General features: G+C 33.7%; 1 protein-coding gene across 1 annotated transcript; it reads right to left on the bottom strand.

Moving 5' to 3' along the window:
• Positions 1-61: 61 nt before the first annotated feature.
• Positions 62-27,891, bottom strand: LOC134749647 (uncharacterized). Its single transcript, XM_063684666.1, has 7 exons — positions 27,063-27,891; positions 22,915-23,961; positions 11,880-12,006; positions 6,461-6,570; positions 4,439-4,606; positions 2,521-2,638; positions 62-255 (listed from the first exon to the last, which is right to left on the bottom strand). Exons 1-7 carry the CDS (start codon positions 27,675-27,677, stop codon positions 62-64), a joined length of 2,379 nt encoding a protein of 792 aa, XP_063540736.1. The 5' UTR covers positions 27,678-27,891.
• Between the last annotated feature and the right edge of the window lie 93 nt (positions 27,892-27,984).

The following is a 27,984-nucleotide window of genomic DNA, read 5'->3' as shown; positions in this document are numbered from 1 at the left end:
TATCTGGAAATAAGTAAACATCTTTAAATAAAACCACATTTAATTGCATTTTCAATTTATTTTATATGCTAGACGTTTGTTGTAAATTTTCCTTAATCCAGTCAAAATAGTTTTCTATTTTAGTAAACGTAAGATGTTTGTTGAAACATACGCCCGTGTTCGTGGGGCTGCCACTGGCTATTCCCTTCAGCCTCCATTGGTAATCATCCTGGCGTTCTATAAGCAAACCCCCATAGCTGGGACATGTGGTTTCACCTGGAATTTTGCAATAAAAAAACGTCAATACATAGATACCGTGTACAGTCAGCTGCAGAAAACAGATACCTCCTTGCATAATAGTTTATATGCAGGTTAAGAGTTTCATAGTCAAATAGGAACCCTTGTAGTTTCGCTATATCAGTCCTTCAGTCTGTCTAGAAAACTGCAATTAGGCACGAGTAGGTATATATACTATATCACCCCGACGAAGTAAAATTAGTATTTTTTCCGAGTGTGAATGTAATTTTTACACACGTATATTTAACTTCACTGTATATAAACTATATTGTATATAAATGAGTTTCAAAAACTATATAAGTAAATAACTTTTCAGCAAAATCATTATACATCAACTAATACTCATCGAGACAATTCTAACAACCCCAAACACAATTAGTTTGCGTTATTTTACCACAGAGTTCCCATGACCACCTCCTGTCTCCATCATCAGATCAGCTCGGTCATCATAATCGTGTGCGTCGTTTATGCGTGCAAAATTTCAGCTGAATCGGAAATCGGGAAGTGGGTCAAATTTAGCTTCCAATATTTTACTTACACTAACATATTTACTAACATGGCAAGTTCAATAAAATCTTGTAATAATAAGTATGTTTTCAAAACTTGTAAGTAAAATTTGAACCACTTCCCGGTATCTGATTCAGCTCAAATTTGGAGTAGGTACTTCCGTTAATTTCAATGACAATGCAATAATATGCTAACATGGAGCTGATCTGATGATGCAATCGGAAGGAAACCAATGGAACTCCTTGATGGAAAAACAAAAACACATCGAGTTTAGGCACAGATTATATAATAGTTCTTACAAAGTTTAGGCTCATTATACAGGTCTCGAGAAGTACTTGATAGAAGAAGTACAGTCAGCAATAAAAGTGTGTGTCACAAAAATGTTTTTGATGAAAATGTTTGTGACTTGTTTTTCGTTTCAACCTTATGTTGAGCGGCGTTGTTCGCGGAATAGCAAACTATTTCTGTATTTTTTTTAAATTTTTAGGTCAAGTAGTTTCGAAGATAAGGGGTGGGGGGAGGTCAATATCCTGACTACGGTAGTGGCTTATGATGAGCTCTGGCTCATTTAATTGCATTTGCAATATTTTTGTTGGTGGACAGGTATTTTTAGCTTAACTACAACAGTTAAATGTCCTAAAGGCATACGTACCTATAATGAGTATTTTTTCTCGTCGACTGTAATGGTTGTATTGAGACTTCGTATAGGTAGGTACCAAACTGAAATCTCATACTTTTCACTATGGGATATATTCATATCGAAACGCATTAGTCAACTCTAATAAATTTGAACAACAAAACGATACCTCAAATTAATTATCTATTTTAGGTTACATAGTAGCAATTGCTTCATAGGTTAAGAGCGCGCATGTGAAACCCTTAAAATAGCAATATCCATGGACTACGAAGACCGCTTAGCGTTTCATGTTAGTCTCCATACTAGGCTACTGTGCCAAAATCGAGAAATAAAACTGTCCAAAATTTAATTTAGCAAGGAGCAAGTACCAGGGCCTCATAAGGTACGAAGTGTCGTTGACGGCCGGGTGCGTACCGCGTATGAAGGTATCGCGGCTGAGTAGCGTGGCGGCGTATCTTGGTTGTATACTTTATTTGTTTACCTATATGATTCTACTATTTAGTATTATTTTAGTTGACTCATAGAAAACAGTGTATACAATAGTGATATAATCAAGCTTTTCAATCTCGTACCGTAACACTGTAGGTAAGTACTCGACTGAAAAGCTCTCCATTATATCACGATTGTATAAACTACTATTATAATATACTTGCAATGTGTAATACTGCATCAAAAAGCATAAGGCGCAACTAATAATACCTGTCACAATCAGATAACACATAACCCATTATTTTATTGTCCGCTGACTTTTATTTTAGTTAAATATAGCATTTTATCTGTTATGTACTGTATAACATGACAGTCACGAAGTGACAAATGTATTTTTTTTCTACGTGTTTTACTTTAAATACATTTCACTGACGGGGAGCGGCAGCTAACTTTCACGAAGCTTCATTACCTATATATGTCTCCCTAAACCACTTTACAAGTTATCGCGAGAGAAAAACTGGACATAAAACTCGTAAAAAATGGTTGCTAACTTACGATCATTAATTATGCTTTCTTTGCAGAATCAATTGTAAAAAATTAAATTTGTAATTTTATTTTATAAATAATTCATTTTAAAGTCGCTGATAACAATAATAATAACAAAAACTTACTATCACCCAGAGTTGCACAAAACAATTTTTTGCAGTTGACGTCCATAATATTTTTTTCCGTAGACTCTAGTTCCAAGTATAGCGGCTGCAAAGGGCCACTTGCATGCCAGCCTGTCGTCTGTAGGGAAAAAAAGTCAAAAGTTTGTTACTTACACATGACCTGTCTACATATTGATTAGTGTTTAGTGCGAGTTCATCATACGTTCGATACTTGCTTCCAGTAGCAAATGTATTAACTCGCACTAAACACTAATAAATGTGTAAACATAGCCTTATGTATGCATGTATGTATAAACTCTTTATTGTACAAAACACAGAACACAAATATGGCACAGAAATAGGCAGTACAAAGGCGAACTTATCCCTTTAAGGGATTTCTTCCAGTTAACCTTTGAGTAGATGAGAATTGATGAAGAACGGTAGACAAATATAGCACTGCGTACAATAGACTAGACGAGTCAATAAAATAAAAGAGCGCGAAAATAAATAAAATAAGATAAAAATTTGAAGTACCTATATACCTATATAATACCTACGTTATATATAATAAATATATATCTATAGTCACAAACAGTTAATTCTGGTCCGATAGCTACAGTTTCTTTAACTGCCCCTTAAGTCTTATATACATAATGACCTATTTTCTCAACTGACATGACCACACAATAACGACTTTGCCAACAGTATGTGACATTGTAATTAAAAACACGAGAATAATTAAATTAAATAGCCATGTTTTCGACGGAAACCCATATTGTCTCGGCAATCTATATTTCTGTATATCAGGCAACTCAGCATACTGACATAACGAACCAAATAATGGGTAAATTAGATTTTGTACTACATGTTGTGTAAGTTAGTCATATTTATGCATCTATACATAACAAATTAAAAATAACAGTGAATCTTGTGATAATTGAAACGAGTATTAGAAGTATTTATAAATTATAATGGCAACCATGTCATTTAATTATCAAAAACAATTCTGAGAACCACCCATAGCGTCAATGTCAGTATCAAGTAAATCTATAAATTTTTACATTTACTCAATCTTTATGAGAAAAAAGCTTACTAAAGCACTATAAACTCAACTGGATTAATGACTTCTAAATAAGTTTCCTACAATTCTACCTTCAATTTACACATGCATTTAACTTCATCTTAAAAACTTGTAGATATGCACCTATAGGTATGTTTTTAATAATTGTTTCGAAAGTCAATACAAACTCCGTACTTCCTTCTCTCTCCCGTCCGCGCCTCCAACTTACAATGCAAACATAATAAACAGCGCCATGTACAACAACACTCAGAGAATCGTCGTTGAACAGAAGTTATACTCGTGAACCTTGATAAAGAGCTACTGCGAAACAATATATTCGGCAAATTGTATTTTATTTTGTTATTTTCACACAAAAATAAAAATAAAACAATAAATTTTTGGGGTTCCCCATACTTAGAACTAAAACTCAAAAATTGTTTTTTCATTAAACCCATAAGTGTACCCGGTATATGGATAGGTCTTCAAAAATGATATTGAGGTTTCTAATATCATTTTTTTCTAAACTGAATAGTTTGCGCGAGAGACACTACCAGTGGTAAAATGTGTCTCCCCCCCCCTGTAACTTCTAAAATAAGAGAATGATAAAACTAAAAAAAATATGATGTACATTACCATGCAAACTTTCACCGAAACTTGGTTTAAACGAGATCTAGTAAGTAGTTTTTTTTAATACGTCATAAATCGTAAACCGCAATTTGCCTTTCATTCAATCAACTCGAATATATAAAAAAGTACGGAACCCTCGGTGCGCGAATCCGACTCGCACTTGGCCGTTTTTTTATTAATTATAAAATATTATTATTGAAAATGGTTATATATGTATAACTACCTATATATGTATTATTATAAGAAACTCACGGCTGTTGCAAGCGGGGCCGATTTATCATCGAGCCCCAAAGGAGCAGGCTGTATATCAATGTTTAGCACCACGGGCTCGGCCAGCACGGCGATCGCCAAGTCGCCATCATTCGGCGTCGTCATTTCTCCGTTTGAAACGAAGTTGTCGTGGATCTTGATGGACTTTACCTGAAAATCAAACTTACGTGTTAAATGCATTTCATAGCTAATTTAATTAGTTATATTTAATATCAAGATTGACTACTGTTCTAATAATAAGTTAATAAACTATTGTCATAATATGCCTAAAGCAGAAGGAACTTAATTTCTTCGCGGATATATTATTATGCAGGTTTCCTCACGGTGTTTTCATACACCGAAAAGCGACTGGTGAATATCAAATCATATTTCGTACATAAGTTTCGAAGAACTCACTGGTACGAGCCAGAGTTTTAACCTGCGACCTCTGGATTGAAAGTATGTTGCACGTTACGTTCTTTCCGCTAGGCCAACAGCGGGTATTTTTTTTTTACCCAAGAAAATGTGACCAAAGCCTTCATAGAGTCCATAGCCTTGAGTCCCTGAATTTTTATATTATTTGGCTTCGGGCACTGTTCACTTTTTAGGGTTCCGTACCTCAAAAGTAAAAAACGGAACCCTTATAGGATCACTCATGCGTCTGTCTGTCTGTCTGTCTGTCTGTCCGTCTGTCACAGCCTATTTTCTCCGAAACTACTGGACCAATTAAGTTAAAATTTGGTACACATATGTAAGTTTGTGACCCAAAGTTGGACATGTAACATAAACATATTAATTTTAAACACGAGAGCCACTTTTGGGGGGTAAATTAGAAAATTTAAAAATAAAGTTTGTCAAACTATATCGTGTTACATATCAAATGAAAGAGCTCATTGTGAGAATCTCAAATATATTTTTTTATAATTTTATGATAAATAGTTTAGAAGTTATTCAAGAAAATAGGCAAAAAATTACCATTCCCCCCTTTATCTCCGAAGCTACTGGGTCAAAAATTTTGAAAAAAATACACAAAATAGATCTTTACCTATAGATCACCGGAAAACCTATTAGAAATGTGCAGTCAAACGTGACTCGGACTTAATTACTTAGTTTTTGATCCGACCCCTACGGGTTTTTTAAAGACATTTCACATAAAAAATACATTGTTTGAATTGTGTAATGTACGGAACCCTTGGAACGCGAGTCCGACTCGCACTAGGCCGGTTTTTATTTTATAAAACATGTATTTAATAACCTCACTTTATTTTATCTTTATGTAAGTTTATAATTTATACAGCAGTGTTTCTAGTTTTAAAGCTTTTAACTTTTAATGTGTAGTAACAATTGAGTAGTAGGCCAAGCAACAAGAAGTTATAGAGGGAAATGCTTGGAACTCAATTTTGGACTCCGTAACTTTGTTTGGACTTGTTAGGAAGTAAACATATCAAAAGTCCCCGGCCGTAGCCCTTGAGCCGGGAGGAGCTCGGGGTTTGAAGGTCCCATTTTTCGGTAATTCGCTTATAATAATATACCAAATTTCACGTATAATAGATACCATAAATGAATTCAGCACCCCCGATTAAGACGAAAACGAAACCAAACATGGCCTAGCAGCTTCACTGATGTATCAAAGATAAATTTGAGAGCCAGAATTAAACTTTCAAGAGAAGATATCTCAAAAACTAAAATACAAGATATCTAAAAACTTGGCTGAATAAAACTTGTAACAAATTTAATCAAGTTTTATTTTGTATAAGTGGCCATGTCGCTAAGACGCATAGTTTCCGAGATACCCCCCTCTCCCCCCGGCTCAAGGGGTACGGCCGGGAACTTTTGATATATTCACCTCCTAACTAGTCCAAACAAAGTTAAGGAGTCAAAAATTGTGTTCCAAGCATTTTCCTCTATAACTTTTTTTTTAATAAGTTGCCTGTGACTATGTTTATAGCATTAATAGTGCTTGCAGCAGTAATACACATGCTTGCAGTTGACTGTACAAAAAATACATTCAAAAGTAATAGGTACCCTTAAAACTTTTTCATTAGCTCCCGTAGACTGCAAGGATCTCTTGCCCATGATAATTAGAATGTTGTCCGCATCCACTGTCACATTTGATTTAATGACACATCGGGCAGCTGAAAAGATAATCAAAATTGTTATTTGTTGTTTGATATTTCTTCAAGTGCTTATTTTGAGTCCCTTGCAAGCGAAAGATTCTAAAAAACTTCAAAATGTAAAATGCAAATTTTGATATTCAGTAGAATTAGGTACCTAAAGCCTGGCCAGTAATATATGATCATACGTCATGTTGCGGAATTTCATTGGAACTAATTTCTTACACTGGCAATAATTTTAATAATTTTAATGATAAGCACCTTTGTTTGGGCCCAAAAAAAAATCTTTAAAAATATAAGGGTTGATTTAGCCCCGCTACCCTGCAGCCAGATCTACAGTGCTGAGGTAGGGTATGATAGGAGAAGTATCAGACAAATTTTCAGCTTGCCTCAAGGACCTACTCCAAATTTCTACCAGCTCTCGGACCACTGGTTCTGTATCATCTTTATTTCATATTCAAAATACTTACAAAATATAAATTACCGGTATTTACCGATGCTCTGCGTATAAACAAAAGTAATTGTTACTTAACATTTCCAGTAAATTAAAGTTAAAATACATAACTTACTTATTAAATAGATTTTAACTATAATTATATCAGAAAATATTGGTATGCGAATATATGTTTGATACTTTGTCTTTAAATTCAAGCGCTCGGAAGTCGAAAATTGTAACCTTGTACACACAGATCGTCGCACACATCACACATATATATTTTATCTACAGCGAGAGGAAGTTACAAATGGCCCACGAGGCTGATTATGGAAATGGGATAAAATTTGAATTTTGCCGCGCTGTCACTCCAGGCCAGTCCAGGCGCTGCGTGTGAGTGTTTATAAGAAATTAAAGGGTATTTAAGGGGTTTTGTGTCACATTCACATAAGTCACTCCATATTTTTTGATGCGCGTTTGGAGTAAGTATTCTTTATCCACGTCTCAAACATTTTTTTCGGTTATGAATTGAACAAATAAAAACTGGTAGCTTAGGGTCGGGTCGGCAGCAGTGACTAGGTTTTTTTCGGACAGCCAAATTGTAAAGAAAAATTAGTTGTACAGTCAAGTGTAAAAATATGGGTGCATATAATTTACTCAAAAATATGTCCAATAGTTCTTAATTCTGTGACATAAGAGCTATGGGACATATTTTTGAGAATGATGTGTGCACCCATATGTTTACACTTGACTGTACCAAGCTGAAATTTACACTCAATATACTTTGGTTATTCATCTGTCCCCCTGTGCATTATCAGATTTTCAATTAATACAGTTATAAAGTAGCTAGTCAAGGTTTTAAAAAAAAGGGAAATGAGCCACTGTGTACCGGTACTGGGGTACTGTGACTGTACCCTGTAGTACACAGAGACTAACAGTACACTCTACTGACTCTACTGTATAACAATCAATAAAAAACTATAATTTATTATCAGTCTCGTTTATTTATTTAAGTAGAATTACACTGAGCATAGTTATTTATCAATACCAATCATATAAATGTTATCCTACCAAAACATTTATGATAATCCTTGATTATTGAGATCAACTTATTCTCTGCCATTTTTCTTACTGTTTGACATCTACAAACATTATACAAATTTAAAAGGAGTTTCCTTTCTATTAATTTTCAATCAAATAACAAATGTGATGGTCATTATCGTAATATAAAGTAAAACAAACCAAAATAATGTAGCAAGAACAATATTAAAATTTGTCAAAAAAGTGTTTTGTGGAACAGTGGCTCGGAAAAAATAGCCGGGTACAGTGGCTCACTCACCCTACTTTCAACATGAGTGAGGCTATTTGCTTCCCTGCTAATACAGCAGAAACATTCAGTAATAAAACAAATTCAAATGGACAAGCAATGGTAATTCTAACACGTGAGGGTGCTACAGTATATAACGATATTTGGGCGACTGAGCCCCTGTTTGCGTTGAGCCACTATTCCCGCCTTAGTGCTAGTATAGACTTTGTAGTAGTATAGGTTGTAAATGGGTTAAAATATTTGTTTCTGGTTTGTAACCCATAGTATGTGCAAGTTTACTAGCAAATTTACATACATTAAATTACATCAAATATTTTTATGAAATTATACTTCACTCTTGGTTGTACGTATAAAAACAAGTACACAGTGACTCAAGACAGTGACTCATGAGTCACTGTGTTCTTCTTAATTTTGAGCCTCTGAACACGCCGCAGCCATTTTGAATTCAACGGCGCGCACATCTCATCTGAGTTGCCGCAAGACATGCGAATCTACATATGTCATTGCCTAGTATATTAACGTCACTTTCTATCAAAAACACAAATATTATCTTAATATTTAATTTTAGACGAATTAAAACACAATGTGACTTACCTTGAAAAGGGTTGTTGTACCCCAAAAATAGAAAATCACTCACTGCACAACTAAACGGCGCCGGAGCATGCGGGTGATTGGTTCGTACGTGTTTTGGTGTCGAGTGCTTTCGGAAAATGAAAGAGACGTATAGATATTGCTGCTCTGTATAGGAAATATAGTCGCGAGCCAATGTACCCGCATGAGTCACCGATTTCTACCCGACCCTACCTATAAATTTTTAAGTTCATTTTCATATTAAAATTTGTATGCTTGGTAACAAAAAAAGAGTAATAAAACGAATGAGTACGAATAAACACATGTCCGTTTCATAAAAAATAGTTTAAAGTACTAGACCCTTATATTTCACAAATGAATAGGTGTAAGATGTGTTTTTATTTATATTTTGAGCACACAGTAGTATGTTTTAATTTTATTAAGTACCTATTGAACATAGGTACCTACTAAAACTTTAATTTTTAGTCATTCAGGGTTCAAGCTTATTTGTTTTTTTTTTTTTTTGGCTACCACAATGAAATTTCAAATACGAAAAGTAAACCTTAATAAATAGCTAAGAGACGACTAAAGTGATATTTATAAGTAAATTCAATAATTGAAATTCGTATTCGTAAACATGGTAGATGCGCTCACATGCAAACTGATTGCAGCGACATGGTAAACATCAACATGCACTTCACCTAATGAGATCAGAGAATATTCTGATGGAGTGAAAACATTTGATATTGTGGCTTTTATGCTTTTCATTAACAAGGATAATTAAGCCCACGAATATAGAATTAGCCCAGTTAAGCTAGCTAGCTAGCTACCCATATTAAACTAGGTTCTTAGTTTTTATATAAAATATTATTAATTTATTAATAAAAAATATATACAAAACTACTAATGTTTCAGCCAACGGTTTTGCAATGAATAATTGAAATTAAATAAGCAGCTCCGTAGCGTGCGGTAATCGGAGCCGGGCCTAGTATTTAGGCACCTTCTCGTTACGATTCCGATAGATTTAGGTTCAGTTTCAGCTATTTGTCCCTGATGGAAACTTCTCAATACCGATGAAAAGCAAATATATAGGTAGGTACATGTGTACAACAGCTCGAGTAATAAGTTCTTTATTCATAAAATTGCATCAACATTAATCACATCCGACTTTCCCGACCTAAAAACCTTAAGCATACATCATTAAAATAAAATACAGATTTTCGTTCAACCGCAAGCTAGATAGAACATTTTCACATGTCAAGTACCGAGCGTCATATTTTACTTCCACAAAATTCTAAGCAGCTTTTTTACCAACACTTTTACCCATAAATGCCGCTCTCTAAACATCGAGGCACGAGAATTACACCCTTGTTCCATAGTCACTTATGTTTATTTTGCCAACCAATTGGTAATTGAGCATGAAAGAAAAATATCGTCAGGTGACAAGCAAAACTCACTAATTACTAAACAAAATACAACCTTATTCGGATAATAATACGGTTCACTATGGCTATGAAATTGTGGTGGTACTTAGTGACTTTTGCTTGTCACCCGACGATATTAGTTTTCGCGAAGTATAAAAGTTCAGTGAACCTGATTTTCCATTTATATTTCTAAATTATCATTATCATAAATATATTTTTATTAGGTTAGAAGCATTTACACATACATTGCAGTGCGTGTGTAGAGACGCACTGCAATGTGCATTACTAAATATTAATACCTACTGTTAACTTTGTGTAACTAACTTTCCTTTCCAATAAAACCATTTTCTCAAAGTTGTGATAAAATGTCGTTTTTGACATAGGTATCCAAATACGCAGCAATGCCGTCTACACTGTTGAGGTGCAGCATTACTGTTAAATCATTTCTGCCGATTGCTTTATTGCGGGAAATGTGAGAATCATAATCAATATTGATGCCTGGGCGCGTAGCCAACGTGCCAATCGTTAACGCACCGTAGCGTATCGTAGTCATATTCTCTATCACTCTTCCCCACTAGTGCGACAGTGACAGTTGCGTTTCGTTTACTACGGAGCGTTAACGATTGCACGTTGGCTACGCACCCTGGAATATTGAAATTTTCTGCAGCAATGCAGTCGGTAGCAATGCTGCACTGCAGCATCAACTACGCTGAATACGGGATATTGGTCCAGTTACATGTATCTGGTAAAAAAAATGTGTGTGAAAAATTACTTTTGTAAAATGTTCCATACTTCGTTACTTTGTTAATACATATAATACAGGGTTGCTTTGTTAAATAGACTAGTAGTCATACTAAACATAAATTCTCAAAATATAGTTCGTATAATACCTACTGCTTGCCGTAAGACAAACAAAAGTTGTAGAGACTATTGAGAGGTAATATTTTAATTACGTAGCAGCTCGTACTAACTGCGCCATAAACATAAAACGTAGTAAAACGTATTTTACGCTCCATAAAATGAGTAAAACACAAAATTTAATTATTCCCTCGATCAATCAAATCCTCAGCTACCGTCCGTTTTACGCCTTGCTTTAATTTTATTACTTTGTTCACTTGTAACAAAACTATAAATTTAATTAACTTAAGCTATTACATTTCTCCCTGGGGAATATCTAAATTCACTTATGAAGGCGTACTGTTTAAGTTTAACTCGGCTCTGCTTACCAACCTACAGTACCTAAATGTTTAATTTGTTTAGAGTTTGATTACCCAAAACCCGTCATTCGAAGCGGCTAATTGTTTACAATGTAAGTACTTAACGAAATCAAAAATAAGTGTGGAAACTCTTAAAGTAGGTACGTGAAATAATTAACCATAACAAACAGCTAACTTGTAACTACCTATATAGCAATATTTCTAAGTTTTGAAATAAAGTATCTCCATACTTTCCATTACAGTGACATTTTATAAATAAAACATAGTAAGTAAGTAGTAATAATTATTGTCAAGGAGGACATAATACACATGAAAACGTGTTGCTATAAGTATGTATTTCCATATTTTATTTAACTTACCAGTAAGAACAACACGTTTGGAGAGTAGAATGCCATCGCAAATGTATTCAAATTGTTTGTTGTCTCGGTTCATTATAAACACAGTAGCTATCCATGGATACACAGAGTCTATTTTGTCAGCTGTTTTCTGAAAATAATATAGAACACGTTAAAACCAAGCTTAAATTATTATGTAAAGATTGTAAAGTTATCTTCCTTCCTTCTCATGTTGATGCAAGTATTGCAAGTGCGTAAATTCCCTAGTGGTATTTCGCGACCATTAAATTAATGCGAGTGAAAAATTTGGGACAAGTGCAAATTAAACTTGCGCAAGTATGTAATTCGAACAAAATTAGGTAAGAATTGTTAATTCTGCATGACTTGCGAATCAAAAAAATTGTTTAGGTACTTTATACAAAACTAGTCTACATTTATTTATTTAATCGTATGGCATTATGTTACATTATGATACAGTTACAGAGAAATCATAAATCTAGCTCCAGAGAATTAATCCACTTGATAGCTTCGTCGTTCAGTTTTATCAGGTCTTCCGGGGGGCCCCCAGTATATCGAGTAGATGGGCATTCCTTGGAAAATATGTCGGATACTCTGTTCGTTGGCACCACAGTGACATGCAGGAGACTCAACCCACCCGCAACGATATTTATATAGAGCACAGCGACCGTGGCCGGTGCGCAATCTATTAAGGTTACACTAGTCTACATTATTACAATATATAAAAAGAAAACAAAACACATGTACAGTTAAATTGCGAAATTTTAATACTTTTTCAGTTTAATAAAAATAAAATGGAAAAGTTAAAACGCACCAATTGTGAAAACGGCTTAATAAATAAAGTATACCTACCTACGTACTTACCACTTTTTGACGTTTGTACGTACGAGTATAATAGGTATAAAGCAAATAAATATTTTCAATATTAAAAACTCAATAAGTATTTTAAACGAGTCATGACAATAACAACTCACTTTCTAAGTTTGTTCTTATTAAACATTTATGTCATCTTTGAAACTAATTTTTTACGACTTATTATTGGAGACTATGACGAGACTACAAAGTTTCAATAATAATACGTCTGCCATTTCTAGCTCCATAATTTCCTGTTATTCTGTTTTGTTATAGTACGAATTTTCTCAAATGATTTTTACGCCTAAGACCCTAGTCTGGTAAACAAAAGCCATTGTTTCTTTTGTGTTAGCGGTCAGCTTCCGTTTTGAGCGCATGTCAAAGCAACAATGTCGTTTTAAAAAACTGCTATATCGTATTTGTTTTAAGGTTTAAATTTATGTAATAATATGAGCGCTCGCCTTCATTGAGGTGTTCGATCGTCCTACATTAACAAAACATGTTAGATGTACATAGACTGGAACCTTAAAACCACCACGATACAGTTGCTTTTTAATAAAGGACATTGTTGCTTTGACGCGTGGCTCGTGCGGGAGCTAACCGCTCCCACAAAAGACACAATGGCTTTTGATTGACAGATTAGGGTCTTAGGCATAAAAATCATTTTAGAAAATTCATATAATAATAAGGCTGTTATTCACGTTATTCATTTTTCATTAAATATTTAAAACGACCGTTAACATGCTATTTGGGGAAAATCCGGAATAATGATTTCAGTCTTGTATTTTGTAGCCATCATTCATACTGATAGGCATTCAATATAATCTACTACCTATGTACCTATATATTGTACATTTTAATAGTACGAATATTTGCAGAACGTATTTGAAAACAATTGCTATTACCTCAAATGTACGAATCTACGAATGCCACAAAGCTCTGTCAGAGGTATGTACCACCAATAGCGTAAATCTGCTGTGGATTAAAGGACACAGCAACTCGCGAAGTAACGATGCAGCCGACATATTAACAAGAGGTGGCTCGGAACTGAAGGTGGCAGGACCGGAGCCAATCCTACCTCTGCCATATGCCTGGCTCCGGAACATGCTGCGACACAACACTAAGGTAAAACACCAACACTACTGGACTAACCTAGGTACTTGCAGACAGGCGAAGGAAGCCCTCCCGACGATGAACCTAGGTCTGTCACGGAGGCTGCGACTGCTGAAGAGGCCACAGCTCCGGCTACTAACTGGAGCCATAACTGGCCACGCCCCACTAAACAAGCACTTACTAACCATGCGTGTTACAGATAGCCCCCTTTGCAGAGCATGCATGGAGGCAGAAGAGACAGCCGCCCACGTCATCCTCGAATGTCCAGGGGTGGCAGAATACCGGGCACAATACCTCGGTTCGCCGGGGTCTCTCCCAGAAGTCGTCGGCAACATCAAGGGTCTGCTAGGCTTCCTGGAAGAGTTGGGTTGGCAAGAGTAGTGCCGTCAACCCATCACGCAAAATAGGCGCATTATATGACGTCGAGTTGCCGAAACCAAGCCCGCGAAAACCTATAACCTATACCTCAAATGTACCTACTTCTTCCACAATGTCTACTTATTAAATTTTCTTAAATTGTTTCGAATAAAATTTGTATTAGAAACGTAAGTAAGTATGTATTTGTCGATCTTGCTAATGGATGCTGATAAGCAATAATGTGTCAACCCACAAAAACTCAAAAATGAGATTTTAATGCCATATTGCTGGTCCGCTCGACTTCATCAAAAATGACCTTAGTGATTTGAAATTTATAAATATACCAAAAGAAGGAAAAAAGGTTAACACAAATCCGTTAACACGTGTTGTCTATTTTGCATTAATGCGTTAATTACAGTAATGGGGAGAACACATACTAAAATTTCAATAATGTCTTAAGAGAGGTTAACTCATTATTGAGGAAATCACATTCCATTAGTTCTGTTTTACCAGAAGCGCTTTGAAGGTAAGTGTTTCTAAAAACTGTGTTTATAATGTGTAATTTTACGAATTTTGTGCACAAATCTGTAAATTTTTGCGGTCTTCAAGTAGTATATACTAATGCTGATTTAAATAAAGTATTTATAAAGCGTAATCACACTAGTTTTTACGGGTTTTATTATTGAGGAAAGTTTGCCGAAAAAAAAATTGAACAAAACCGCAAATTGCTGTAGTTTTTCTTAGCAATTTATTTTAAATGCCAAGTTCAACAATTTGAATGTATGTACATTCGTAAAATAATGTTATTTTTGTAATTATAATGATTTAAAATAACTAGTTAGACTTGAATCATTCTTGCAAATCGAAAAAAATATCATATCAATGCATTATGAGGCTTGATTGATTATTGCAAAACAAAATTTATATTAAGTTAGTATTAAACAACAACACTTTATGTGCTAATTGTGTGCTAATTGTGCTATAACATGTTGATTATAAGTTCAAGGGCATATTTACACAATTAGCAAAACTGTGTTAAGTATATTGACACGTTACACGTTATTGAGAAAGTTTCACGTCATTATTCAATTCGCAATAAACAAAAAGGGTATTATTACGACAAATTTAATTTTTTTTCGAATATTATAATTATAAATCACTAGTTTTCATTGTATTTAAACTGACAAATACAACAGTTTAAACAAAATCTTAAATTTTTAGAACACTCAAAAACCACGAAAAAATCTTTAGACGCCATTTTCTCCAAATGGTGTAAAATGGTGTGGTGGTGTTATTGTTATTATTATAATTAAATATTTATTTATATTATTATTATTTGTATCTCATATAAACTCACGGGTATATACATCCCGGTCATTTGATAGGCGTGCGTGGGGATACAGATCCAACACGTAGAGGCCCTTTGGAGAAGTTTGCTGTTATGTAATACACCTGCTAGAACCCATTCACGGGTACAAATAGATACCCGTAAATCGGTTCCAACAGGCGTAGGGGCTATTATAAAAACAGTGGAAAAGAGTGCCGGTTATGGTGTTGAAGTTTGGCTGGTCAAAAGATTGGGCTATTGCTGAGAGGTCCGGACACCTGCCATAACAATGTTGTACACGTTATCGAGGCAGGCGATATATTATATTATTATTATTATTAAATATTTAATAATAATATAATATATAGGTATTTATATGAATATATAAAATTTAATTTTTTACGTTAATTTATAAGATTTTATATATATAAAATATATATATTATTATTATATATTATAATATATTATGATATATATATTATTATTATTATTAAATATTTAATAATAATATAATATATAGGTATTTATATGAATATATAAAATTTAATTTTTTACGTTAATTTATAAGATTTTAAATGGCGAATGTAATTTTCAATATAGATGGTTGTGGGTTAACACATTATTGCTTATCAGCATCCGTTTATACAGAAGTTCTGTTATACTAGTTTTTTCAGGATTCAGTACCTACCAATAACGTAAAAAGGAACCGTTTTTTGGGTGCGACTCTGTCTGTCTCTATCGCATCGCTAAATATCTCAGATCTCAGTAATAATCACACCTCTTAACTTGACATGTTTTTTTTTATCAACTTAAATTAATTTCGAAATTAGTTCGGAATTTAAACGCGTTTGCGTATAATAAACATACATAAAAAAAAAGTTGTTGAAATTGGTTCGCAATGATAAAGAATTATACCTGAAAAACCAACATTCATATGTATGATTTTGATTAGGTCCATTAGTTTGCGCAAATTAGTTTGCCGATTTACCAATAGATGGCGCTATACACAAGTACACGGTATACCTACTTCTGCTCAAAAATCATTAGTGTCTATAAGTAGTTGATTTAAATACCAGTAGGCCAAGCACATGATTGGCGCGACAGTATCTCGCCGCGAGATAGACTACCCGTCTTTTACTAACTGTATGAATTAAAGAGGGACGGGTAGTCTATGTCGCGGCGAGATACTCTCGCGTCAATCATGTGCTAGCCCGGCTGGTTGAAAGTTTGTAGACAGGTTTTTTTTTTATTGTTACGTTTTCGTATTAGTCATACAGCATCGTACATATTTATTTTGTGAACCTTATTTAGTAATTGTGGGCCATTTACAGCAGTGATTTTAAGGAAGATTAAGGAGAGCGCCTGAGACGGAAATTGGAAGCCAAGTGGACTTTTTAATATTTTAGTTTTAAGAAAAATAAAAAGAACAAGTTTATTCGATCTAATCCTTTTAGGTATTCCGCTGGGAGTAATATATATTTTATAAACAATACTCGTACTTAGGTAATAATAACAGACATATTAAATATATTTTTCATTTCTCATGCTCTGAAAGAGGGTCATTGTTGTTCTAAAAAGTGTGCAAGAAGTGATACGTTTCTGCACTAGAGCATTTAAGTTTCCACAATTGAAATTTGGTTTTAAATGGATTTGTTATACAATTTTCATTCTGATATTTAACTCCCCCTTTCCATAAATAACGATACCTTTACCTAAATGGTTAATAGAAAGTACCCTCAAGAGAGGCAATAAAAAATATACTTATTTATAATTGAAATTGAAATTGAAAATATTTATTTCAGGCACAGAACAGAACCCATATAGTGTTAGTACAAAAATTATGTTTATTTATGTTTTTAAAAAACATATTTATTTTACTTTCCTCTTATTCGAAATGAAAAGTAGAGTTTTCAACCCGGGTGAAAGGCATCATTTCAGCCTCGGACTAATTAACTACCTCGGCAGCAATGAGTGCCTTCCCTCCTTGGTTAGCGATCTACTATTCTGTCATTATTTCCTTTAGTAGTAGGTAGGTATTACTAGAGTTTGAAGAGTCTAATCGGTTAGCAGTCATGAGGATCATTGTTTAATCTAACCCTTTTGATAAATGAAACTGTCATCAGTCGAACGTTTTTAATCGTCCGCAGGAACAAACAAACCTTGTAAATAAAATCTAAAGCTGGCCATACACGCTAGGGTACGCCTGCGCAGTTTTACCTGTACAGTTCAACAGGAGCGTCTGTGGCATTCGACTGTGCAGTCTTCTACGACTGCACAGCAGCAAAAAGTGCAGAATACCACGATATAAATAAAAAACCGGCCAAAAGCATGTCGGGCCATGCTCAGTGTAGGGTTCCGTGGTTACCTTACCGTCACAATAATAGGCTAAACTGGAGCTATTAGTATAGAAGATTGTTAACGAAGGGATGAAATTTGGCTTGGTGCCTTTCACTCGACTTAAACAATGTACTTTTCATATCGAATACAAGGAAACCAAAAACACAAGGCAAATTTGCACAGTAATAAAAGACGTAGTTAATTGGCCCTGATTTTTTCCTTAGAGCTTTCTTTCAATCGGAGACTTAGCATGTCGGAAAAATAACATACTTTAACTTGTATTTCGGTTTACATTTCTAGTTGTTTTGTACATTTAGAGATGTTCTTACTCTTTGCTCATATAGGATTTGTTTTTTTGTTTTTTTTTTTATATAGAATAGAACAGAATAGAAATAATTTATTCGTTAGCACACACAAATAAAAAGTTATACAGAACAGAGAAACATAAATAAAAGAAAAAGTGCAACGAAATGGTCTCACCTCAGCATGTATTGTTATCTTGTATATATTGTTATCTTGACATATTCCATACTGTGATATTTTGTATCACATACTGTGGCAATGGTATCATAGCGTGTACTGTGTAACATATTAGTATATTCAGTTTTTATTTGCGAGAATATTAACTTTACTTCAAAAAAAATGTTTGTTAAAGACGTTAATAGTGCTGCGTCAATATCAAGCACAGTTGACGACGTCATGCCACGACGGTGCCATGTCTAATACAAAACTGAGAGTTTGTGCAAGTTTACCGCTGCCGTTTGTGTGCTCCACCCAATTAGGGTTTATTTGTGCAGTTTAACTGTACAGGTAACTGCGCAGGCGTACTCTAACGTGTATGGCCAGCTTTATAAATAATAAAAATAAAAAACGGACAAGTGCGAGTCGGACTCGTCCACCGAGGGTTCCTGAAAGTTTAGCATTTTTTTTTTTTTCAAATTTATACATTAGAGATTTTTTCTTGTATTTGTAGTGTAAGACGATATTATTTGCCAAATTTCATAGTTCTAGGTCAACTGGAAGTACCCTATAAATTTTGACTCCCTTGCAGCATAAACGGCCGTATCTTTTTTTTACGTTAACTTAGAAATTAGATTTTTTTACAGCTTCAAGGGACCGTAAACTTATATACCATAACGTTATATCGATAAATCAAGGCATCGATGTACAATTGATCTAAGTTATCTATTGTAAAGTTTTGAGGTTATGCATAGTGTGTTGCCCGTTGACGCCTTCAATACATTTTTTACAATTTTATGTCTATTTATAAATCCCAACTGGCCATTCATCATTCATTGGTCATTCGGTTGATAAACAAGATTTTTTATAATACAATTTTTTGTATACACGACGATGACGTGACGGCTAGCTAGACTTTTTTTGGCCAATTTATTGTTGTTGTCCTAATAAAATGTACCTATATAGTTGTGTTCAAACAATGTGAGGCGTGTGAGTGTATAACAAAAGTTTTTCCTCTAATTACACGGCCTCGAGTGGTCGTGAGGAGGCCATTACGGACAAACTAATCAGTTCTGAAAGAACACATGCGCCTTGGGGTAACAATGAGACAAGAGGTCTTTTTTAACCAAGGAACTAAGAGATGTGCGCGCATCGTCTATTGATGGATGTGGCAGTTTGGAAATGAATAAAACCGGTTAGTTATGCAAACGGTGCCATTCTGACGTGAAAAGGGTCTTAGTGCAACAAACACTTTGCTCAAACTAAAATGCCCTTTACGATGCAATCGCTTATTTCGTTAAGGTATTTTTTTACTCGATAACTTAAATTTGCCACACGAGTATGTCTTTTATTCGAGTGAAAAGATTTCTGTAATGTTTTATTGATAGTTTTGTTAAATAACACAAACGACGCCGACGGTCAGATATTGAAGGAGGCAGCAGAGGTTAAAATAGCTATTAAATTAGGAACGGTAAAAAAAATCTACGTCAGTTAATTACAGCTACAATCAAAACACTATATTTAATTAATGAAAAGTGGGTAAAATTAAAACACTATAAATTAATTAATTAAATTTTGTGTTTTATAACCTCGTCCTGTCCTGATAGTGTATGTAAAAACCCTTTACTTTATTTGTTTCCTGTCCACTCTGTCCAGGAATTCTGAGATCAAAACAAAAACATTCTTAATTTCTCTAGTACGCACAAAAAAGTTCCTTATAATTTTTTTGTTATCTTTGGTTAGAGTACTATAAAGATTTAGAGGTACATGTATAGGTACAATTTTTGTTTTTTATTTAGTTTAGTTGATTCTTGTAATAAAGTTTAGTATAAAATAAAAGCTAAATTTTAAACAAAAGTGTTTTAGATTGAGATAAAAGGTAATACCCACCCGACGAACATATTTTCTGTCGCAAGTTTTGCGCGGCGCCACATATTTTGTTTTCTTCTAATTTCCTGAGTTTACGCCTCCTCTTAATTTTTAGGTAGATAGGTCATTCTACTTTTTCATGACCATTAATCTATTGCCAGAAAAAAGTATGACAGATATTGAATTCGTGTATACAAATCGTATTCCCAAATTGTACCTGAACCAAATCATAGGAATTTGTTGACCAAAATTCATATATGTATTAATATTGATTAATGTAAAAATTTGGTAACGCAGGGATACATACCTTATTTTTATACATAACCGGGAGACAATCAAGGACCAGTGTATATCTGTGATTAAGAATATTTACAGTAGTTATTTATTGAACAAAGCCATCGGGATCGATAGCCTAATTAAGCCTCTTTCTCCATCATAAAACACAAATAAAAATAATGGCCAAGTATTCCAAAATATGCATTTTACGGAAAAGTGTCTAAAACGAAAAGTAGAATGGCCTGAATACCTATATTATCATTTAAATTGTCGCTCACCTAGGGTTCAAAGTTATGAAGCAATGCGTTAGCGCGTCGTTCTAGTAATTTCTAAATCCTTAAATGCCATATTATGCGTACATTCTTACATCCATCGCCCTCTGTAGTGATTGATGAGCGCAATCGCGTGACGATCAGCTATTTATTTGTTACACCTAAACAACTCAATACCTAATACACACCATCCCAGTGGTGTTCACAACTACTATTGCTCAGTAAGTCTTGTGAACATTTAATAAGCAATCTAGAAACTATAGTATTCGATGACGTAGCGTAGGTTACGTAAAGTTATTGTAGATTTCGAAGACAAGTTATACTTACTTATACGTTATAGTAGTTACAAGTTAAGGTGCTTCACACTAAACTTTAGTGCTTGCCAATCACGCTTGACCAATTTTTATTGTTATTTACAGTACATATGGTGCTCCATTACGACACCCTGTGCTATATAAGCACATTACGTAACTACGTAGAAAGTTTAAAGGGCCATATGTACTGTAAAACGTTGTACGATACACGTGCGAATAGGTAAGTCGCACTTGTACATACCTATTATGATGCCGTATAATTTCTTTATTATCGAATTATTTTAAACGTAATAGAGAAACAAAAGACATACTTTTCGTTTATACGGTGCCCCTTAACTTATTATTTTGTTTTAATTTATGGTTGATCATTGACTTGTTGGAACTTAAAAACGAAATTTAATTTAATATATTTCTTTCCACCAATTTATTTACGATGTTTTTCGGTGAAGAAAAACATCGTAAATAAATCGGTGTAGTCCCAATAAGTCCTAGTTTCCCTTCTGTGTTGGATATCATTTAACAATTAAGAACGCCGTATTTTAAGGATAAGTAGGTAAATTAAAATACAAAAATAGAGAATAGTTCATGCTAGTCAAAAAAGACATAATACCAAATATTCAACGGTACTGAAGAAATTCTATAATATTGACCAAAGCGAATGTCAAACAAAGAAGATATGTATAAACGATTTCACGCCATAGAAGAATTGCATTTCACTCACATTTCACTCTTGTAGAAATATTTTTCGTATTTTTGTTAGAAAATGATTGATTTGAATTCGCATTGGCTGCCCACAAGGATTTTGGGACATACAGTCAAATGAAGAATTAATATTAGAAATTAATTTATAGTATACGGAACTTATTAATAGGTAGTATAAATAAAATAAATCTGTTAATCTTCACAGACTGTGAGGATAATCTGCCAGATTTTACATGATGCCTAAGTTCAATAAATGCGGTAACTAATAGTAATTATATTTAATACCGAAAGGATCTTTATTCTAGGGCATTTTAATGCCCAGAGTGGGCCTTATTGTACTGAATTACTAAACACTTGTTCTGAACATGTATACTCAGGGTGTTATACTTACATTAGTGAGCTCATGGCTTCGTGAGGTGGTTCGACCGTTGTGTTGTCACAAGCGACCCTAACCTCGTAAGGCCCACCATACAAAATTTTCCGTTTTTGTATTTGAACCTTGTTGAGTTTCGTTTGTTTGAAAAAGCAATTGAACAAAAGAAATGCTACTTTATTTGGTTTATGAAAGGCTGTAATCAAATTGAAACGGAGTATACATACTATACATTGTAATTCACATTGGGCCTTACGAGGCTAATTGATAGAAACCCGAATCTGGTCACACCGGCAGGTATGCGTTCTTAAAACCATCAGCGCACTTATGAGACAGTGTGTCTCTACACAAATGCGTAGAAAACCATTATTACTTATTACTTGGCTCCTTTTGCATTAAACATTTCAGTATTCATATTTCAAGTAAGAAAATACCGAAGAGACTTAATTGTAATTATATTTCCATATTTAAGAGAAGTTGGGAATTTTCCACGAAGACATGTTGACGTGTCTGTACGAAGCCCCATTATTTAACAAAATAAAATTATTTATTACAATAAAATTATTGTGATGTAAATTTAAGCTTCATCGTCACAGGTTTTGCTTTAGTTCAAATGTACTGTGATACGATAAAATGTATGTAATAATGTAAATGTAAGCAATTATTTTATCCCATTTCACTTCAAATGGAGTCAACAGAAATTGCAAAAAGTGTAAACGAAGTGAAAGACATGGTTTTACCAACAATAACACTTACTTAAACCTTTTTTATCATATTGTAAAAAAGTTACCTGGTCAATCATAATTTTTGTAGCAACTGTAGTTGTAGGTATGTAGACAGCAGATGTATATTGAACATCTTCATTCGTTGTATCTTTATACATATCAACATAATCGATATCCAGATAATCTGTCATGTTATCATGAACAGGCTCATTAATGTCACGAAAAAGATCGTTCGTGTCATCAATATAATTGTCTCTAACGTTAATTGTTTCACTTATCATATTTATTTTATGAGTTGAGACTTGCAGTTGAATATTCATTCCATTTTTCGCATATATGTCACTGTTATTTTTATTACTCACTTTTACTGTAACCGCAGGTATCTCAGTAAAGTTTTCTATGGTAACCTCAATATCTTCTTTTTTTTCTGGAATATCATCGGCATTTAAAGAAACAGAAGTGACTGTTCCCTGCTTGGTTGTATAATTCACATTGTAAGTTGTATGTTCAAACTTTGATTTATTTATTTTATCTACACTATTTATATCAGAGTTATTTGTTTCGATCAAATATGTTCTTATTGTTGAATTTGTTGCTGTTTTTTCATACATGGGTTCGTTAATTACAGATTTATTATAATTATTACTTGTATTATCTTCTCTTAACACGATGATACTAGTATTATTATGAAAATTTGTATCATTGCTCTTCATATCAAACATATCAGATTTAATGGTATTGTCAATCGGTTTATTTTCATAGGCGCTTTCATTTATTTTAAATGTTTGTATATAAATTTCAGTATTTTTTCCAAGTGTCTTTAGCACAGGATTCTCTATAATGAGACCAGAAAATTTTTGCACTAAGAAACGAGTCAAGTTAGTCAGTAAATTATCATTATTATCTTGTAATTTATCTAATATAGAAATATTTTCTGAAGTGTCTTCAATATTATCTATTGTAACATTTAAATTGGCCGATATCGCATCGCCTACTTTATTCATAACACATTTGAAAACACCATCACAATTATTGCAATCACCAAAATTAAGTAGCACGGCACAAATCACAAGTAGATTCAATTTCACAAACATCTTTATTACGTCTTCTCTCTATGTCTGTTCGCACGTAAATGTGGGATCTCCAGACAGTTAGTGTTAAGGTCAGTTCCTAATAAATGTACTCTACTCTAGAAGCTTTAGAGTTTGGTTTTTAATTCTAGAAAGTACAATAGCTTTGGTATGGAGTCTCCTTGAACAGCCGCTTGACTTTGACTGACTGTTAGACAACTCAAGAAAATAATAACCGAATTTATGAAAACTTATAGTATAGGATGCAGTTATAAAATTAAATTATGGTAAATACACGAGTTTTTTATCGACATTTCAGCTTTTAATAGCACTGACAATGTTATGTACATATTAGAATTATTTTTTGGAACGATTTTTATTTCTTAGTGAACTTGCTTACTTTTCTTTTTTTGACAACTTCAAAAAAAAAACATACGAATCGTAGCGTATAAACGTACAAACACCCCGATTTTGCCAAGATTACGAGTAACCGTTCAATAAAAGAAGAGCAAGATCGATGTTTGTAGATATATTTAAAAACATTATTTTTTATATTATTGGCATTATTGCGCAGTGTTAAGATTGCAATGTGTTTTTAATTATATATTACTTGACAGATTCCATAATTAACATCGCAGACGTCTCTCGGCCTATTGTTACGAGCATTGTAATTACGTGTGATGCAAACAAAATAGGATGAATAGTTTCTTGTTACGACACTTCGATTTTTATCATTGACCAATAAAAAGATTTGAGAAATTACACAATAGACAGAATCGTGTAGAATTTTGCTTTATTCTGCATGCGTGAATTTATCTCAGAAACATACAATTTTACAATAAACATGTATTTTTAAATGAGATAGTGGGATAACTTTAAGCACGGGGTAGCCGAGCGGCAAGGCTTCCAAATCAGAGATCAAAGGTAATGAGTTTGGAACTTAGTACGAATGTTATTTTATATAGAGTTGTTAACGATGGTTATTGTTATAATTTTAATACACTAGTTTAAGTGTCTTGGGAACAATGCCTTGGGCAACACTAGGGTTAGATAACGATTTGTAAGGCTTTTTTTTTAATGTACCTATTGTGTTTTTGTGATAGATTTTAGTTTGTATGTAAGGATTTTATGTATTTAATGCAATAAATGAAAATGATCTTAATGACTTGTATAATAAAGAAATATTTTTAATGTAAAAAATACAATTCATTCATTCATTCATTTATTCCTTTATAAAGTATAGTTTTACATGTCAAGTATAGTATTTCATATTTACAACTATTTATATCTAAGTTACATAGCAAAACACATCAGTATGTATATAACATTAGGTATAAGATAATTATGTCAGGTAGGTACAATTATTATTTAAAATTTATTATTTAGCTTTAAATGACTACAACATGACGATAATTCACTTGTAAATCTTGTTATTCAAACCTAACCTACCTAAATAAATCCTCTAATTCTTCCTAGTAAAGTACGTATTACATCATTCAATAACGTTTATCAAACTATAATAATATTAATGAAAAAATCTAAATCCATACTATAACTAAAACAGACGAAGTCGCGGGCAGAAGCTAGTATTATAAATTATAAATGCGAAAGCAACTCTTACTCTGTCGGTTTGTCACCTCTTCATAGCCTTCACAATGTATCATTATTTCCTAGATTTACCTACTTTATTTCGTCCGTTATCAAAACTATACCTATGACGATTTTAACTTTTAGGTATTTCCTGTGTTGAAATAAAAAGTTTGTTCGGAAATGTTAAGCAGTAGCTATACTAAGTGTACTGCTTTAGGTACGACAAATTGCATCTTTATGCCCGTGCCCGTCCGTATTAACAACTGCCAAAGCCCTAAATTCCGTTTATGCTGAGTTTGCATCCACTTGACAGTCAGTGGCATTGTACGGTAGCGACAGCGACATACCTTCTTCACATTCCAATTTTACGCGAACGAAGTCGCGGGCAAAACCTAGTACGTACATATAATAAATTAAGTAGGTATATAAAATGTACCGCGTTTGTTATTCGTTATTTACGGTTTTTGACTTATTTGTACTGGACCGTTTTATTTCTTTGAAAGTAAATACTCATACTCTGGAAAACCCACTTTATCAGTCGAAAAAGGCGCGAAATTCATGTTTTCTGTAGGAGTACAACCCTTCGCCTACATTATTTAAAGCCGCCTTTTTCTACTGACGGAAATGACTTGCCAAACTATAGCAACTTCGCCCAAAGCTAATAATTAGATCCATGAGTGGGTAACCGATACACTTGCTTTTTTGTACTACTTATACAGGGTGACCTTAGCCATTGGACAAACCCTGAAATCCCACGTAGGGTTACTTCTCAAGAATGCTCTAACGTTAATATTTTTTTTATTAGAACACAAGATTAAAAAATAAATTTAAAAGTGGAAAAAATTCTGCCTTGGGTGAGACTTGAACTCACGGCCTCTGGATCGATACTCCAGCGCTCTGCCAACTGAGCCACCAAGACCTCATCCATAGTCAGCAAATCTTACCACTATATGGGTCTAGGGGACCCTAGCGACATCTACCGTAAGAGTGTTACACTTCTTAAACGGCCACCGGAGTTCCAAGTCATATTGGAAATTCACCAGTTACGATGTGCTACCCATTCTAAATTAATTTTTAACAAGCAGAAACGTCTGCGATCGATGCTATTAAGCTTAGAATAAATAAAGTGAGTTCAAGTCTCACCCAAGGCAGTAATTTTTCCACTTTTAAATTTATTATAAGCTTAATAGCATCGATCGCAGACGTTTCTGCTTGTTAAAAATTAATTTAAAAAATAAATTTTCAAACAAATTAATTCCAATGATCGACAACAAAAAGAAACATGCTGTATTAATCATTGGCAGTGTTTTTGACGACTTGTTCGAAAATGTGCGGCAATGATGACATTAGTCATAAGTAAGAATCTTATTAATGTCATAAATAAAAAAGATAATCAATAAGGTCGAAGAAGGTGGCATACTATTTATTACCTCAGGAGCTAACACATACAGGCTAAAGTAAAAAAATTGTAATTTGTTAATTTCTTCGTAACCGCTACTCCGGTTGTTATGATACTTGGTATACTGATTCTAAATACCCTAATTTATACGTACATTTTGGCTTTGTCCAATGGCTAAGGACACTGTATGTAAGTAAAGTGAAATATGTTTTATACTTACATTCAGTAGTCTCCCGGACGAGTTTTCTTTATTTTCTTTGACACAATCGTCGTATTTCGTAATTATTTCAAAATGATTCGGTTCAGTCGTAGTAAATTTGGTTTCATTAACTACATTTTCAATAAAAGATTCAGTAGTTACGTCGAAATCGAAAACGTAATCGTAATTAGCTTTGACAATTTCAATATTAACCTTCATTTCCTCCACGGGTATTTGTCTTTTTCTCCTTCTGTCATCTGCGCCTTCATTCATAAAATCATCAAAGTTTAAATCAAAATCACCGCCATTTGTAGTTACTTCTAAGTAATCACTTCCATCTGTTGTTGAATATAATTCTGTAGTGTAGTCAGTTTCGTGAACTATAACCGGATGAAGTTCAGATATTGTTGGGATTCTTTTAATAGTTATATTCGCATTTATATAATTATACATATCAGGCCAATATTTTGCACTGTATAAAAATGCAGATATAATAAATAACATCACAAACAATATAAGTAATATGAGTAGCCTTATAATTAACTTTAAAAATTCTAAATTGGGCCTCATTTTTTTCAAACAGATGTAGTACCTCCAAGATCGAGATTGATACTAAATAATAATGTTTTAACGTCTTCTTTTCTATAGGCTATTGATGCTTCCATACTTAGAATGTAATGTCTTAGGACTTTATACGAATACAATAGGCCATATATGTATGACACATGGCTCTTAGACTAACTGCTACTATTGCATTTATACGCGTAGTTAATGTGTGTTTCAGACGTGAGATTCAAAGAAGTCATGCATGCGTTTCTGATATTAAGGGACACATTATTACTTGCAAATAAATTGCTTATTATACATACATTTTGGC

This window comes from Cydia strobilella, chromosome 2 (genome assembly GCF_947568885.1).
Source record: "Cydia strobilella chromosome 2, ilCydStro3.1, whole genome shotgun sequence".
In the NCBI taxonomy this organism is placed as follows: Eukaryota; Metazoa; Arthropoda; class Insecta; order Lepidoptera; family Tortricidae; genus Cydia; species Cydia strobilella.
This window is presented reverse-complemented; position numbering and strand designations above follow the sequence as displayed.